This window comes from Mustela nigripes, chromosome 4 (genome assembly GCF_022355385.1).
Source record: "Mustela nigripes isolate SB6536 chromosome 4, MUSNIG.SB6536, whole genome shotgun sequence".
In the NCBI taxonomy this organism is placed as follows: Eukaryota; Metazoa; Chordata; class Mammalia; order Carnivora; family Mustelidae; genus Mustela; species Mustela nigripes.
Genome location: NC_081560.1, coordinates 34,483,043 through 34,501,530, shown reverse-complemented (window position 1 = coordinate 34,501,530; position 18,488 = coordinate 34,483,043). Strand labels below are relative to the sequence as shown.

Below are 18,488 nucleotides of genomic sequence, written 5' to 3'. Positions count from 1 at the left end.
CGATCTTCTCAGCAAAGTAGATGGTAACATTTCCTGGGAGCAAGACTGGGGGGTGGTTTTAGGATGAGCTGAGAAATTTGAGATGAGTGGAAAAGATTTCAAAGAATGAAGTATTCAAGAGGGATTCAATCTGGGGCAAACAAAAGTCTGCTCAGTAACACTGAGGGCTTAACTAAGAATGAATGGCATGAATTTTTAGTGGACAAGGTCAGCATGGTTGATTGCCTTGCTCAGCAAGGAGCAGGAAGGAGCTTGAGAATAGAAGCTGATAGAATGAATTTTTGGAATTAGCAAAGGGTTGGAGGTTGGCAGGGTGGAAGCAGTGGGGGACAAGGGAGGAGGATTATACATGTGTGGGAAGAGTGTGTTTGTTCTAAGTAATCTTGTGTTCTAGGGTATATGGGGAGCCAGAGAGACCAGAAGTGCAACTGGCAGGCAAAGGTTTCAGGGCAGCAAGAACTGTGCCTGTTGGCCTTGTTTGGTCAGTTAACATACAAGGATTTTTTAATAAAAAAAAATATATATATGTGTGTGTGTGTGTGTGTATAAATAAAATATATAATTATAAAATATAGATAATATACTAATAGTAAATATAATACATATAAAAATATACATATATATGTGTATATACACATATATGTATATATTTATATATATTTATAAATATTTATAAATTTATATATATTTATAAAATATAAATATTTTATTTATAAATAAACTATATATATATATATATATATATATATATATATATATATAAATAAATTGAATGACCTTTATAGAGCTAGTGGGGAAATTGGAATTTTTGGGTGTGTAAGAGTCTTTCCTGTTTCTTTGAACCTTATTTCCTGGATCTTGTTGAGGTGATTTCATGGAAAGTTCTAATAGCTGTGTGCAATTATTTTACCAGCATTATATTTTTATAATAATAAAAGATTTGGGGAAAATAAGGAAGCGTAAATTGACACAATCTAAAGTTAAGTCATTTGCAAATGGAAAATTAGAACAATACAATAAGCAACAACAGAGTATAACAATTCAACCAAATTGTCTTTCTGAGATAATGTAATTATTCTACCTTATGTAAAGGCAAGGGATGTGATTTTTATGTTTCTATTTCTAAAGGTCTTTATAATCAGTTTTTGTTAAGGGAAGACAGATTCTGCACTGGCTAGATTCTGGATGTTTGGCTAGTTGGATGTTGGTGAGTCAGTGGAGCAGGTGAAGGGCGCTTCAGTGCTTCCTGCTGACCTAATCTGACATGTGTTTGTGCACCAGTTTTTTGGATGCTTCGCTTTTCTTTATCTTTGTGGCTCTGTCTCTTTTTCCCTTCTCTCCTCCTTTCCCGAAGTTAAACTTTTCGTATCTTCTTTCCACGTCAGCACACGTATTCTGAAGGAAAGCTTTTAACTTTGTTTTTGAAATCAAGTTGTATTTTTAAAAGATTCTAATTTAATCAGTTAGGGTTCACCAAGTAGGAGCTGTGAACAGAGTTATTTTAACATTAATTTCGTTTGTGGTTTCTACTTGCAGTCCACTTCTGTTTTCGGATTCACACCCATGTGACCTGAAGTAAGATGATTCATATGCATGTGCTTTTATGCCTGAATTTTTTAGTAGTTTCAGGAGTCAAGTCTGAAGTTAATTTTCATGCCGGCACATAGATTTCATTATTGACACGTTTGAAGAGAAACCCTGTTAACAAACATTTTTTTGTGTGCCTACTATGTACAAAGTCCTGTGAAGATTAAAAATGTGTCATGCAGCGTTTGCCCACAAGGAATTTATAAAGTAGGCGAGAGAGAGAGGATGAGATATAAATGTGCCAAATTAAATTTTAATTCCTTGTCTAAATATCAGTTGCACATTCCAACAAGAACCGTGTGACAGATGAGTTGATGGCCAGTTGCCAACTGACGGGTGTAGTTCTGGAGCATACAAATTCAGAGGTTGAATGAGAAACTCAGAATGGCAACGAGTCAGTTTTGCTGGGTTGGATTGCTAGTGATCCCCTCTGAAGAAGGCGCAGTTTGTAGGTCTTTATGGTTTGGATTATGCAGAGTTGAGCACTAAAAATAAAGCAATTTGTGGTTGAGTAGGTGACAGGCGCTCTGAAGGCAGCTGGCAGAGTACAAAGGAACTGGCTTCCCCTTCAAGATACAGTCCTCCTACTCTTTTCCATGATGGATCAGCCCTTGATCTTTTGGGCTCTAGAAATGTAGACCTACTCTGTTCTTAATTTTTCCATCATTTAAGCAACATGCATTTTCTAAGGGGTATTACTCTATTTCTCACCAAAATGCGAGATGAAATTATGGAGCGTGGGGAAGGTGTAGGAGCTTATATTAAGATGTATACAACATGAAAATAACTATACCAATTTTTCATCAGTATGCAAAATGAAGTTAATTTTTCTTGAGCTGAGTCATAGCATAGTCAGTCTTTGTGTTGAAAGTATTTCTGGTTGGAGGAGATAAGGATTGGTGGCACTGGTCGTGGACACGGGAAAAAAAAGTCTACATCTGAGAGAAATTGGGAAGTTGTAAGTAGCTCAGTCTCATAATTGATTTTGTTGGGGCCTGGAAAGGAGAGAATTGAAAGATGAGTCTGTGAATAACATTAACCAAGATACGGACTACAGTTGGAGAAACAGGACAGAAGAGAAGTGATGACTTTTAAGAAATGTTGAGCTGGAGTTGCTAAAGATGTACTGATGTGCGTTAACTTCAGATTTGTAGGTCAGGACATGGGAACAGGCCTAGAATAATGGATCTACAAGTTTGTCTCCTAGAGTTGGTCATTATGGACCCTTGTAGAAGTTAATGAGATTACAAAGATTATGGAGCCGACATGGGTTGGTTGTCTTACAGGAGAATCCAAAGAAGGCAGTGTCTCAAAGAAAAGAAGCCAGATTAGTGAATTCTATGAGAGGCTTCTAGTTTGGGCCTTTAGGAGAAGTACCAGAGAGGATCAGTTCCATGACCTATCATTCTGAAGTCCAAAAAATAAATTCCAGTACAGCTCTGATTCTCTTATCATTATCTTATTTATGGTTTCACTGCTCTGTGAAATGCTCTTCTCCATCCTCTCTCACTTAACCTATATCAGGATTGGACTCAAATCATAGCTGTGAAAAAGCCTTTGCAGAAGAAACAACCCCCTTTGGTTCACTTTTGATTTCCCTTGGCCTTCATTCTCATAACAGTACCCAGTTAAGGGTTCATCTCCACCTGATAGAACTGAGAGGTAACAGAAAAGTTTTAGAATTGTGGCAGTTAAAACAGTGATCATGAAAAGACTAAAGTTGGATGTGTGACCTCATTTTAAGAAAAGGGGAAGATGTCAGAGTCCTCAGTTCCTTTTTGTCATAGGCTTAGTCATTTACTAAGCAAGAGAACTGCTGTAGGTATAGCTTCTCTGTGTTCTCGCAGTCAGTAAGACAAAACTCTTTCATAATAGCTTTCTAGACAAGATGAAGAAGACCGTCCTATCCATAAAGGTGGGCAGAAGTTAAAAAAAAGGCCCTGAAAAGCCCCTGAAGAAATTAAGGATGTTTAGCACAGACAAGATCAAGACACAAGAGCATGAGATATTTTCTAAGATGAAACTGTCACATAGAAGGAAGATTAGACTTAGATTGCGAAGAGCAAAATACGATGAATCGGTGAAAAAGACAGGGAAGTAGATTTTAGCCAGTTATGAGGAAAGTCTGAATTGTCACAACAGTCCCAGACTGGGGTGAGCGATGTGCTGAGGCTGTGTCCCGATTCCTGCCTGGCTCCTCGGGTTGTTCTTGGGAATATTTGATGGTGTTAAGTATTCATCTGACTTCAGGTTATCGGGTTGGGTTGAGACCTCTAAAAGCCCATCTAACTCCAAATTCCATGAGCCGGTGAGTGTTTGGTGTTAGCATGAGTATACTTGGTTGAAAGAATACAATTGAACATCTATTTGAAGAGGCAGGAGTTCACTAGGCCTCAGGGTAGGTCATCCTGAAAATATATCTTTAGGACAAGGAACTGTAGTTTAGATGTCAAAGGGAGGAGATAAAACGTGACTCAAGTAATGTGTCCTGGTTGCCAGTAGGAGCTCGCTGTCACCTCACCTCTCCCTGCTCTTTCTGCCGTTTATTTAGAGCCCCGATTGAGATATTACCGGAACTACAGCGGCATTTTGTACTTAGTCTTTTGCATAGTCATATTCAGTTGTATGTTGATCTGATTGTGGAATTGTTTTCCTCTGTGCTGTGTGTATAACCTGCTCTCCCTACCCCCACCCTGTGAACTAGTCCAGTCAGTGTCATTTGTATCACTCTCGCATGTAAATGCACCCTAAGCCTCTGAATGCATAAGAAACCCTTTGAAGGAGTGCATTTTAGATTTTGCTCAGAAGTCTTAACTTTTCAAAATATTGGTAACAGTGAATCAATTCAATTGATTTAGGCGTTTCTGTCTGTAAATTTCATAATGATCTGTGCTTATATAATAAATTTATTGTCTTTACAGAATTATGAAATTTTATGCATATGCACATTCATCTGTTAAAAATGCTGTGTTTTGGGGGCGCCTGGGTGGCTCAGTGGGTTAAAGCCTCTGCTTTCGGCTCAGGTCATGATCTCAGGGTCCTGGGATCGAGCCCCACATTGGGCTCTGCTCAGCGGGGAGCCTTCTTCCCCCTCTCTCTCTGCCTGCCTCTCTGCCTCCTTGTGATCTCTCTCTGTCAAATAAATAAAATCATAAAAAAAATGCTGTGTTTTTTTGTTGTTGTTGTTGTTTGTTGTTGTTTTTGCACAGTGAGATTTTGATCCATTCGAGAGCATTAGGAAAAGCACGTTTGTTTTGCTGTGCTTCTTGAATGTCATTGGGCTTGAGGGGTTTGTTTGTTAGTGTTTGTTTGATGAGTGAAGAAGAAAAATTCCAGAGCCTCAGGTCTTCCTGAAATCTGCCTTATCTGTGGTTTTTAAAGGTTACATTTGGGAAGCATTTGTAGATTTCCACATTGTTCTGAGCCTCTGGGACAAACAGACCCAGATATTTTTACTTTTCCCAGTTATTTTAGTCTTGGATTACTTGAGGCTTCATAAACCGGAGCACACATAGATCACCTGAAATAATACTGGTATTTTAATGGGAGAGTAAAAATTGTTTAAAGCAATTTTGTTTTCAGAAAAAGGAAGCGTGAATATAGATTGCGTAGCAGTAAGAATATATATCTTACGTAGATTATAAATGATCTGTCTTAGATTATTACCAAATATTAAGTTGAATTGGATGAGACCTATCATGCAGAAACCCCCAAATTTAAGTATAAAGAAAACTACTTATATTCCTTTTCTGTATGAATATATGTGTATTTTACACTAAGTTTTATGAGGTTTTATTAAGATTTCTGCCAAGCACCATTGTTTGTATTAGTCTTTTATGAAGTAAGCAAATAAAGTCTGGATAACAAGTAGAAAATGTATTTGATGGTTGGTTTGTGCATTTAGATATATCTCTGCCTAGTTCAGCAGAATATTTAAGGCAGCTTATAATAGTACATTTTAAAAGAAGATTAAAACATAATAATAGAAAATACGGGTATCGAGGAGATCAAAACATGGGGGAAATCAAAATGTACAGAGAGACTCAGAGTCACTCAATTTTGTCTATAAATTTGGGTCAAAAAGAAGGTATTTTATTTTTATTTTATTTTTTTTTAAGAATTTTATTTATTTGACAGAAAGAGATCATAAATAGGCAGAGAGGCAGGCAGAGAGAGAGAGAGGAGGAAGCAGGCTCCCTGCTGAGCAGAGAGCCCAATGCGGGGCTCGATCCCAGGACCCTGAGATCATGACCTGAGCTGAAGGCAGAGGCTTTAACCCACTGATCCACCCAGGCGCCCCAAAAAGAAGTCATTTTTAAAAAAATTTGATGTTTACTGTGCATCAAGGAAAAAAAATACAGCTTCTCAGAGACCACAATGGTTTTCCTTATACTCAGTCTAGAAACAGATTTCTTGCATGGTTTTTCACATAGGGATTATTGAATAGATAACTGCCCTCAACAGCTCCCATATGCTAGCTTTTTTAAAAGATTTTTATTGGGGTGCCTGGGTGGCGAAGTGGGTTAAAGCCTCAGCCTTCGGCTCAGGTCATGATCCCAGAGTCCTGGGATCGAGGCCCATGCCGAGTTCTCTGCTTGGCAGGGAGCCTGCTTCTCCCCTCTCTCTGCCTGCCTCTCTGTCTACTCGTGATCTTTCTTTATCAAATAAATAAATAAAAACTTAAAAAAAAAAGATTCTTATTGTCCTAACAGTTAATGAAATACTAATAGCAAATATGGATGAGCCCTTATTCTGTACCAGAAATTCTGCTTCCCAGACATGATTCCGTTTCTTTCCACATCCACCTTATGGGATAGATACTGTTGTTGGTCCTGTTTTGGCAAAAGTAGTTTTCCTAGGATCTATAAGTTAGTGGTGGACCTCAGGGCCCTGATTTGAGATCCTCTGTTCTTAACCACTTCTAGTGGAAACTATAGTTTAGAGATGGTATTTCTGTCTCAGAGAAACTAATGAGAGTCTTTTCCTTTGTCAGGAAGGAATCAGATACATCTGGACTTTTACATGACAATATTGTCTCCATTTCTTGGAAACCCCTGGCACATACAGAACTTTATGTTTAAAAGCTCATTAGTAGCTTTGACAAACTAATCATCCTTATGCAGCATGACTAGATTCTTTCACTATTACGTGCTCACAGCATTTAGCTATTGAGGTTGTACATTTGCTTGATGACAGACTGCTGGAAAGAATATCCCTCTTCAGTAGTTGGAAGTGTTGTCGTTTAGGAAGAGTTACCTTTACCGTTTCTACCGACAATGGGCAGAACTGTGATTAGTTATAAATTACCCGGGAGCAAATTTATGTTGAAAATAAAGTATAACTTGCTAATGAACCTAACTGACCGAGAATAGGATGTGTTTTTTTGTGAGGGGTCATTCCTTGGAATTTTGAAGGGCTGAGTGTTGGAGTGGGTCTTTCTGCCACTAGGTGTGGTATGAAATGAGCCAAGCTGCACGAGACTCTCTAGCTCTGACTTTAATCCTATTTTCAACTGCATATCTATCTCTGAGACTCATTCTGTATTCTCATCAGTAAAATGGAGCTAATGTGTTCTTTAAAATATCGTTGATGGTTCTGAAGATCAAATGAATATTATATATCAAATTCCTTTAAAAATTGCTAATGCTGTAATTGCAAAAATTCATTAATTTACTCTTCCCACAAAAGAAAGTATTGTTTCATTTTCAAAAAGTTGTTTAACAACCATATACCAGCTGAGTGGCTGTTGTGTGCATAGAACATAATGTTGTACATACATTATTATCGAATTTGCTTATTTTTAATGCTCTTCGAGTTTTCTTTTGTGAATCACCATTCAACTAGGTTATCCCCTAGCTCTCAGATAGGTAAAATTCTTACTCTCAAAAATTTAAATTTGTATAATGTCAACTAAGTAAAATATTAGAGAATTTTTAATTAAATGGAAATTCTGTTTACCTGGTTCTTTCTCCTTCTTCATCAGTGGGAATGATTGAGATTAGAGAGAGATTGCTTCTCACATTCCGTACCTTTCTTTAGAAAAATAACAGAAAGCTAAGAGTATTAATCCTGTAAGAAAGTCATTTCTGCATAGGGCATATTGTATTTTAAATTGATTGCTTAGAATTCTTATTTTCCTCTGATTCTTTTGCTTAATTCATGCTTATTATTTTCTTGGAGAATTAATTTAAATCCAATGCCTTATGAAGGCTTTCTTCCAATTGCCTCCACTCCATTCTGAGTGCCCTTCATTGTGTATATGAAGTTTTGGCTGTTCAGCCCTTTTGCGGAGTTAGATTTACAGAATTTGGAGTTAAAAAAAAAGACCTCTGCAACCATCCAGCTCAGTGCCCTCATTTCCGGTTGAAGAAAATGTGCCCCAGCCACATAGCTGGTCAGTTTCTGTCAGAATTATAGCCCAGTTCATTTTTCATTACCCTCAGTTTTGTCATTTCTTGGTTTTTTTTTTTGTTGTTGTTGTTGTTGTTGTTGTTTTTTAAAGATTTTATTTATTTATTTGTCAGAGAGAGAGCGAGCACAGGCAGACACAGTGGAAGGCAGAGTCAGAGGGAGAAGCAGGCTCCCTGCGGGGCAAGGAGCCCGATGTGGGACTCAATCCCAGGACGCTGGGATCATGACCTGAGCAGAAGGCAGCTGCTTAACTGAGCCACCCAGGCGTCCCAGGGCTGAGGTTTTTGGTAGTTGTTGGGGTTCTCCCCCACCACCCCAGCCAAAGATTCATCTGTACTTCGGTATTCAGGGTAACTAGAATTCTTTGGGAAGCCAGCCTTTTGGAAGTGGCTGCCAGAAGTAGGCAGCTATTTTCTGGTCTAGTGTTATCTTTAAGGTATCTTCAGTTTTTATTTTAGTCTCTAAAACACGCTTCTGTAGTCATCTGTTAGTAGAACTGATGACTGTTCACTGTGATTCAGGTTTTATATTCTCATAGTTGTTCCAGCGTGGGGACACAACTGAATACCTCTGTATTGGTGATGAGGTCAACTTGCATTTTCTGCTTACTTGGAATCCTTTGATGAGGTGATGCAGAAAGCAAGGTGTGTATCTCAGTGTTAAATAGGCACTCCCGAGTTTTCTCTAAGTTGTGTAGAACAGAAGAACTTAGAGCAGTTTCCCTCACACCTGGCTATCTATGATGATGACAGGACTTCTCCTGTACCACCTGAATTGGGACCTCTGAGGTTGGGACCTGTGCATCTTGATGGTTAAGGAGCTCTGCAAAGAATGGCATTATTGAGCTGATGAAGGTCTCTTTTCAAGAAAAGATTGTTAAGTTAGGGAGGAGTGCTGCTTGGATATGTATACAGAATTCTTGCAGAAAGATACAGACTGATCTCATGCATCGTGAAGTTACTTGATTACCTATGGGATATGCGGGACATGTCTTTGAGGACCACATCCTAGATGAATAGCCACTACAAACCTTTGTGAACCCAAAATGATTAAACCAGGACTGTGGCCCTGCTTCTGCAGTTCAGAAGTAACACCATAAACCTATATTGATCCTAGAAATCCGCTCTTTGAAACTGCCTGTTGGTCATCTTAATGAGTAATGGCTGACCCAAGATATTGAAAGTTGTAGTAAAGTGGGTTCTGTGGCTGGACATCATGGTGCTCATCTTAAAATTGTCTATCAATTAATTCTTCCTCTGCCTCAGTGCATTTCTTCAGTGTTAGATGGAACTGTGCACCATTTATGAGGCTGCCGAATAGGTATTCCATTAAGTATTACAGATATGTTAATAAAACAATATACGTATGTGAGAAAGCTGTACATCACTCAAGTGGTCACAGAAGTTTAGTTTATAGACGTGGAGAATTGGCAAAAGTCGACTGAATTTTTATACTTAAGACCTTTTCTGAGCCTTGCTTTGGGCTGGGTGCTGTGGGTCACAGCAAAAAGCTGAGGTCAACTTTTGGGCCAGGATGTTTACTTTTCAAAGAAGGTGAAGTTGGATAGACTGATGATTGTGATTTGAGAGTCATTACACTTTAGTGATTATTTCTTGAACATAATGGGACAAAGGATGATAGTTTTTCTTTTTTAACCTGAGGGGAACTCTAACTCCAGTATTTCACAGATCAGAAAACATAAAAAAAAAAAAAAAAAAAAAAAAAAAAAGTGAAACTGTCCCTTAATAAATATTTAAAGCAGAAGGAACTTTATGTTCCTCTTACGAGTGGGTCACTACTAGACCCGTGTGCGTATGGACCACATGACATTTTCATTTATTCAGTAGAGAGTTTAGAGGGCCTGTGTTGAGCACTTGAATATTGGACATGATTCAAATGTGAGTCAAGTGTGTCTAGAGGCTTTATTCATACCTATTTTCTTTTAGTCAGCAATGCTTCATAATGCCCTGGTTTCATGAATTAATTTTAATGGAATTAAACTTGAACAGCTCAAAATTATATAATTAATTTCATTCAGCTTCAATTAAAGTTACTAATTGAATCAAGCCTACTAGCATGACACCTGGCGGCAGTTAGCTACATAACAGTAGCTGCAAGTATGTGGGACTGGGCTGATGAGCTAGTGTATGTAAACTAGTGAGTTTTTATAAAAAAGCTCTTCTGTTGATAATCTCAGAAAGGCCTTGAGTTGACTGTAACAGTGGAAAGACTTCTGGAGTTGTTTAAAAAAGTCAAGATTTTAATTGAAACGAACACCTCTCAGGAAGATTACATTTTCTCTCGGATAATGCTGAGTAAATGTTACATAAATCTTCTAGAACATATTGGTTTAGCATGCTTCTGATTTATATTTTACTGCTATCTGAATGTGGTTTTGCTTTCTGAAAATACTTAGCATTGAAGACCCTGCTTTTTTTCAGAGACTTTAGCCTCTGGATTTAGTCCTAAGAGGGTGTCCATTTATTTTCATGTGTTGAAATGTGTTTCATGGCAGAACTTTTCAATTGTTGTGAAATCCCCATGGTACATGAGAAACTTTTGCATGTGCAGAAATTTTTTCCTTCCACTGGAAATGTTAACACAGTTGACTAACAACTTCTGTTTGAATCTCTTTCCTTTCCTTGCTTCCATGGCTTGACATCATCCAGCTTCTCGTCCTTCTCTGACTCCTTTCTAATTGTACGGGCCCGTCTTGGTACTCTTTTTTTTAATGTATTAATTCTTCTGATGGGCCCATTCACTTAACTGGCTTTAGCAGTCAAGTTGAGGAGGGTCACTGTTCCAAGCTATAACTTGATTTATTTAGGATTTGCAAATTCAAATGTGCAACACTAAACTCATCCACTAAACCGTAAAGTCCGTGAAGGCCTGAGTCGCATCTCACAATTCATTGCATCCTCATTGCCTAGCACAAAGCCTAAACATCCACTGTGTACAAATACATATTTTTAAATTAATAAATTATTCTTCTGGCCTCCATGTTTTCCCAGTGAAATCCTTGACCGAGAGCGCTCCCTCATCTCCAGTCCCATCCGTGCAGAGCTCTCGTATTAGATAGATAGGGAGATAGATAGAGAAATAGATCTAATTATATTCTCACGTCCCCCTTTCCCATCTTGTCGTTCAGGATATTCAACTCTGATCAAACTGGACTCTTCTAAGTCTCTCTTTTAGTTTCCCTTCCTCTCTTCTCCCTCTTAGGTACATCCATACTCTAGTGATTCAGGGATATTAAGTGCAATAAAATTACCTAAGTGCCCCACACTCAAGTTGAAATAGAGTCTTTGGTGGTGGGGCCCAGGAATCTGTTTTTTTGTTTTTTTTTTTTTAAAGAGTGCCCCCAAGTGAGTTAAAGCGCAGTCAGGACTGAGGCACTGCTGTGCACAAATGTATTAATCTTCCTAATGCATGGCTCTGATAAGGCATTTCATAAAGCTTCAGTGGCTACTTTGACTTACTTATCTTGCCTTAAATTCGGTCCAGATTTCTCACTTTTGTGTGCAAATATCCATGCTGTGTCCCTAATCAGACCTTTACAGTCTTATCTCCTAATGTCCCTCTTAAAGTATTTCACACTCCAGAGTGCTGGAACCTTTTTGCTTGTAGAGTTGGCCCTAGCCGTTCTTCTACGCGGCATCGCCTTTCTCCCATCCCTGCTTTTAGAATTCCTATGAATATTCTGAAGACCGTCCAACATGCACCTTTTTCTCTAGTGCTTTTCTTGAGCTCTGAATCGGGGTGAGTTTCTTTTTCTTCCTTCAAACTTCTTCAGTGCTCTGGACCTCTTATAACATGGATTTCACCTTGTGTTCCAGTTAGCTTTTTGTTTGAGTTCTTATGTCCTGAAAAGGTGGTACTTTTTCCTTACTGTTTTTCCCCCTGGGGACCCATAAACCCATGTATAAATCTCCCATCCTCAAGAGCCTCCCTTTCTGAGAATGCAGAACACAGTCGTTGCCTCTTTCCCAAGCTTCCACAGAGAGAACTTTACACTTGGTTTCTACACCTCCTCACTTCTCAGTCCCTCCTCGTTCAGCTGCAGTCTTTTAGCCCAGCCGTTCAGTGGGATCTCTTCTCCTTTTGTGCTTTCCCTACCATGCCTGCCCCCTACTTGTACAGACCCACTTTCATCTTGTACATGACCTTTGCACATGACTCTGTCATGGCAGACCACGTGTGTTATGATGACTTACTTATAATCATTTTTAAAAAAGATTTTTAAAATAGTATTTATTTGAGAGAGACAGAGCATGAGCACGGGGAGAGGCAGAGGGAGAGGGAGAAGCAGACTCCCCCTTGACCTGGGAGCCCAATGTGGGGCTCAGTCCCAGGATCCTGGGATCATGACCCAAGCCGAAGGCAGACATTCAACCATCTGAGCCACCCACGGGGCTCTACTTACAATCTTAATAGGTTATTTTTGCTGTATGCATGTCTGTGTCTTTGATGCTGGTCACATAGTAGGTGCTTAATAAATCTGTTACTGCAACAGTCGATAGAGATATGGCTCCCATTTGCTTAAATTATGGCAGACTTGGAAGCATTTGGGGGGGAAAAATACCTTAAAATAAGAAAAAATAGAGAAAAATATATAACATTTAATAATAATATATCTTGTGTTTTATCTAGAAAAATGTGATAAAGAAAATACTGAGAGAACTGTAACTCAAGCTACCAATAGCTGCTTCACACATGGAGAGATGCAAGACCAGTCCATTTGGGAAAACTGTTCAGATGACGAACTCATCCGAAGTAAGTATTTGTAGAGAAAATCAGAGTGATTTGGGTATATCGCTATGAAAGCATGCTTTCAGTTCATTGTTCCTTGTAGTTCTCCCGGAAATCTCTAAATCAGCAGAGTTTATCTGAAAGTATATTCATAAGTATTTTAAGATGTAGAGCTAAAACTAGGATATAAGTAATACTGTCTGTCCATTTCCATCCTTTTATCTAAAGGAAGAATTGACCTATAAATTTTGGACTTTATTCTCCTAGAGATATAGTTAAACTTACTTCCTTCTTGAGCAGTGATGAAGTAGAAGTTGGACAATTCTGAGTGGACTGTGAAACTAAAAAGATAAAGACAGAGCAAAAGGATAGTAAACAGCACTTTGGTGATTGGTACCATTCTGGTCCCTGTTCTTGTGACAAATGATTCCAAACTGGTTTTCTGTTGTCATCTTTTTTTTTTTTTTTTTTTTGCAATTAACATGTTTAGCACTACTTGGTTTCTTTTTACTCTTTTCCTCTTCCTGAACGTAGTTTGTAGAATATATACAAAAGCTTTGGTGTATTTTCATCTGAATGTGGGAATGTCTGGCAACAGCAGTATCACAGGGGTGCTGTTCAGAATGCGGGTTCTGTGTCATGTTCTCTAGACCTGGAACTTCCCCTCTGTAGGTTCAAAGAGTGAATTATTCTTTCTAGTAAACAAATAAGTAAAAAGATTTTTGCTATAGTGTTTGGTGAAGCTCCATCTTAGGTACAGAATTCATACCATTAAAGGGAGAGGATTGGAAATAAATTCTTCGTCCTATCGTCTACACTAGGTAGTTGGGCAGGGATTTAAAAAAAAAAATGTAAATTGCATTAAATAGTTTCGTTGGAGATAATGATGGTTTAGCTTGTACCAAGGGACAGTGGAGTATCTGGGAGCCACTGTCTAGTTTTATGGCCCCCTCTGAGTAGGCTGCTGGGGAAACAGTCAAATGGATATCTGGAAGAAAAAGGCCAAAGGCAGCAAAGCCACCCCCGGCCCAAAATATAGCTGGCAAGACTCTCTGAATATTTACGGGTGACCTTGGACTCTGAATTCTGATTACAGATTTCAGAAACTATATTTTTGTCCTCTTCCTGGTCACACATTTTCTAGGCAAAGGCAACTTTGTTGCGTCTCCAGAAAAATCTGATATCTGGATTTGCCAAAACAGAACGATTTATGTCATCTTTAGACTCGACTCAAGGTTGGCTAGCACTTCAAAGTTTGACACTGTGATAGCTTCTGCTGTTCCAACTCCCTGACACTGGCCTCCACAGAGCTGTCTGGATTTTCTTCTTTGGCCTTCCCGGTAGAGTAGGTGGTCGTCTGCATAATTCATTGCCTGTCTCTCTTAACTCCAAGGTGAGTGAGGTGTGTGTTTTCCTCTTCGGCCTCTAGCACATTTGAGGGGGCCCAGTAAAATATTTTGTAATCACAATAGGCCCTGGAAAGAAGGCCCTGGCTCTGAGTTGCAAGGGGGAGGAGGGGGGAACATCTGTGGTGAGTCAGGCCAGGGCTGGCTCCCATGCCAGGAGTCCCTGAGCACTGTGGCTCCCTGAGCACTGTGGAAGAGGCGGGCAGCTGGCTCTCATGGAATTGATTTTAGTGTTCCCACTGTAGTGTGAGGTTGGTTGGACGCAGGAATCATCAGAAAAATGAGGCCGGCCGGGGTGTGGGAACGTTGTCAAATGCACAGCCCACTCTTTTTCCAAGCTTCCATGGGACGGCTCAGCTGCATAAGCAAGAAGTGGACGAGAGTGAGTCGGTTTAATAGGACTTCTCTTTCTCTCTCTGCTCCTGAGAGTGGTTAGAAGGCTGGCAGCTAACATCTACATTGTCCCGGATGCCTGCTGCTTTCTTTGTTGGACATTGAAGGCGTAATTTATAGGGGACTGTTAGCTGTCAGTGTGATGAGGCTGTTTTTACTTTCCTGAGAATAACTGAGCTCTGGAAAGTCAAGGGAGTGGTTGCTTTGGAAATTGTATTCTAATTAAAGGGTGTATTCTCAGGCTTATAAATGAGATCCAAGTGGAGAATAATTTCCAAATTATTCTCTGAACTTTAACCCTGACCTCAGTGGACCACCCACTTGTGGCTCACACTTGGTTCATGCTCCACACAGAAGTTCGAGCTTTGTGGGCCTTCCCTGGTCCTTCTAGAAAACCTTGCAGGTGGCAGACCTCAGGTACAGTGCTCTCAGGGCCTGGATTTCAAATCAGTTGCCCTTGAGTTGCTAACTTATTACAGAGAATCCTTTCTGGAAGTTATAAATAAAAGAGAAGAAATCCATATGGAATCGAACATTTCGAATAAATAGGCCACACACAATCTGGTCAGGGAATGTGCATTGTGATTCTCTTTCTTATGAAATTTAAATTAAAAAGACAATTCCAACTACTCAAGTTGGTTTAAAAATAAAAAAAAAAAGAAAAGACCTAAATCAGTAAAGAATTAAAAGCATAATGGAGGTTTTTGAGGAAATTTTATGATTGGGAGGTTTTATTTTTTCATCTTATGAATTTTCTTTTTACAGTTTAAAAGGGGGTTCATATTCCAAGTAAACATTTTGGCATATAATTTCTGGAATGAGGCTTAAATTTTAGTTTATAAAAGTATCTTTTTATGGGAACACTAGTTAAGACTTTGGCTTTTCCCCTCGGATTAGCGTATATGATTCAGTATATAATTTGGAGCTCTGCCTTGTTTTTATAATCACTATTCCTCTGAATTGGTAAAATAAATGTGGCAGAGAAGTGACACCCTCAATTAATATTAATTTTTCTGTTTAACCCATAATATGCATAAACTGATAACAGGCAATAGGCAACATTTCATGTTTTAATTAGACTAGAAAAAGAACAGAAGTAACATTTTGATCTTAGTCTTTGGGGGGATTTCTAAGGTAGGAGAGAGAGAGAGAGAGAGAGAGAGAGAGAGTGTGTGTGTGTGTGTGTATCCTGTGTTTATACTCAGATATTTGTAGTATTTTCCTTTAATTTAGGTCAAGTTCTATTCTAATTATTTCCTATAGAGAGAGAGCTTACATTTTTCTTTGTTCTTCTTTCCAAAGTGCCTCAGGTCTCTATCGCAGATTTTTCTAGGTCTTTCTGAAAATTCTTATTACTTAACTTGATCCTTGGACATTGCTTTTACATAAACGTCTCCTAATTCTAAATGTCATTACTTAACTCCAGAAATTTTCCTTAGCCCCTCTTCTGAAATAAGTTTCCCATTAAATTAAACTATTTTGTACAGCTAATTCTCTCCTTTGTGATTTTGTAGAATTCCCATGATCTGAAGCAAAGTTAGAATGCTCCACTTAAATGGTAATCCTCATTCTATTTAACCCATTTATTCATTCTGAAGAGTTTTTAGCTCTCCTAATAGTAAGCACGTAATTGGTAGAAGAATGCAAGCCTCTTCTCGAATGCACACTTGTCTCCTCTTCGTTGAGCTAATGCTTCCTGCTGTTTCACTCTTCCTGCTGCTGGAAATCTTCCCCTTGGCATCCTTGGAGTTTCCTCTCAACATCGCCAGGCTGGGTTCTGAGGAGCTCTATTCCTTCCTCTTCCAAGACTTTGCCAACTTACCTCTGATCACTCTTTAGTGAATACTACTTGATCGCTTGACGGAATGCCTTCTTTATGTCAAATGCTGAAAAAGGCCGAGACTCAGGCGTGCTGTTTACATACTGAGAACATTTCTCACTTGATGATAAGGGAAGAGCATGAGAGATTTATATTTAAATTTCTTCAGCAGTTCTCATGTTTGAATGCACATGATAGTTAATATTATTACTGTTATTCCTTTAGAATTCACTTTATATAAAAGAGGACATAAACAAGCCCCTGAAATACGTATCATCCAGTAAGACTGTGGGGGAAGGGGACGAATGTAGTTCTGTGTTATGTTTCTTAGGTGATGTGGAATTCTCTCTTAATAGTGCCTGCTCCTTCATTCTGGGATCCCATATTGGGAGTAAGCCTTTGTGACTTCACCTGGCTCAGTATCTTTTCCTCCATTTGTCTCTCAGAAAAATTCTCTTTTTTAAAAAAAATACGCTGACCAAATGGTAATGTGGCTATAGTTGAGATGCTTTGGTTATTGCTGTAGAGAAGAATCGTTAACCACCAGTTATTCCAAAATCCAACTCATGATTTGGTTTCAGGGTTGAGTGGACAATCAGAAGCTCTTTTGGGTGGTTACCTATATTTCTCTCATTGGCCAATGACCATGATTAGGCTGCATTCTAGAATAGAACTCAAGTTTATTGACGTATTTCTTCCTTAGGGTCCATCATTCCAAGCTTATCTGGGTTTGGGTCAAGATGCTAGGGAGAACCATTGCCCACTGTTTCTGCGTTGGGCATCCTACGCTCAGAGTCTTGGAAGCTGACTGCCAGGTTCGGATACTGACATCGTTATTCCTGGTGTTGGACATGTTACTTAAACTCTGTGATCAAATTTCTCATTTTTAAAATGAAGGCTAGTTCTGTATACCTTATTGTGTTATTTTAAGGATTATTTATTTATTTTAAAGATTTTATTTATTTATTTGACAGAGAGCACAAGCAGGAGGAGTAGCACAGGGAGAGGGAGAAGCAGCTGGCTCCGTCATCAACAGGGAGCCAGATGTAGGGTTCGATCCCAGGATCTCAGGATTATGACCTGGGCCAAAGGCAGCTGCTTAACTGACTGACCCATGCAAGCATCCCTATTTAAAGGATTATATGAGAAAACGTATTTTGTATGCTTAGTTAGCACAGAGTTGTATGTGTAAACATTGAATGAATTTATTGATTTTCATTATTATTATCCTTGGGTAGAGGTATCAGTTACGAAGCTTTGTTTTTTAGTTTTGCTTTTGCTTTTTTTTTTTTTTTTTTTGATCCATGATTCCAGTCGGTTACGTGTGCAGACATGCTGGGTACATAGACCATGTCTTCCCAAGATTGTGGATATTTATGTCACAATGTTAGCCAACACATTGGATGCTATGTGGTTTATGCTTAATAAATGCGTAGGAAGCACATAGAATTAATGAGATTCTTTACCCATCTTGCTTGTACTATTTCCGACTTTAAGGTCCTCTCACGAACATGCTAAATCAATACATTCTTCCTTTTATTCCTTCTAACTCCCTTCTTACTCCCAAGCTATACATGATTCATTCATGTCAAGTTCCAAATATTTATAGATGACTCTAAGGGTATTAAAGCAGTCAAGTCATAGGTGTGACTGCTTTTTGCTGATAAGTTCTTCTGAAGAGTTCTCAGTGATCCATGGCCATGATCTCAATAACATTCATTGTCCATGGGGGTGGGTGGAGATGGTACTTTATGTAGGACCTTTTTTGGTTCCCCGTTTCTTACTCTTCTTGTCTAGCCAATAAGAAAAGAGTCTGAGACCGATTTAGTTTCTTTCCTTCCTTCCTTCATCCCTCCTTCCCTTGTTTATGCCCAGCCTCGGCCTTTCTTCTTCCTTTTCCTCTCTTCCTCTGCCTTTTCAAATTACTTATTAAATGCTTTGTGTTCTGTAAAGTGCAGTGTATGTTGTTGCTGTTGTTGTTCTTACCGATCCTATGAATAGTTTCATTTATTACTTCTCCCTTCACCCCTACCCTCTACCATGACTGGTTTCATTTCCAGTCTATCTCCTGCTGCCCTTTCGTCAAAGATTTTCAGTCTCTTTCTGATGTCCTTAAAATCTTC

At 38.9% G+C, this 18,488-nt stretch overlaps 1 protein-coding gene across 1 annotated transcript in view; it reads left to right on the top strand.

Annotated features, from left to right (window-relative positions):
- MDFIC (MyoD family inhibitor domain containing) overlaps positions 1–18,488 on the top strand; it is a 91,020-nt gene that overhangs the window by 6,396 nt on the left and 66,136 nt on the right. Inside the window, exon 2 of the mRNA XM_059396533.1 lies at positions 12,649–12,771. Coding sequence (XP_059252516.1) covers positions 12,649–12,771 — 123 coding nt within the window. The remainder of the gene's footprint in view (positions 1–12,648; positions 12,772–18,488) is intronic.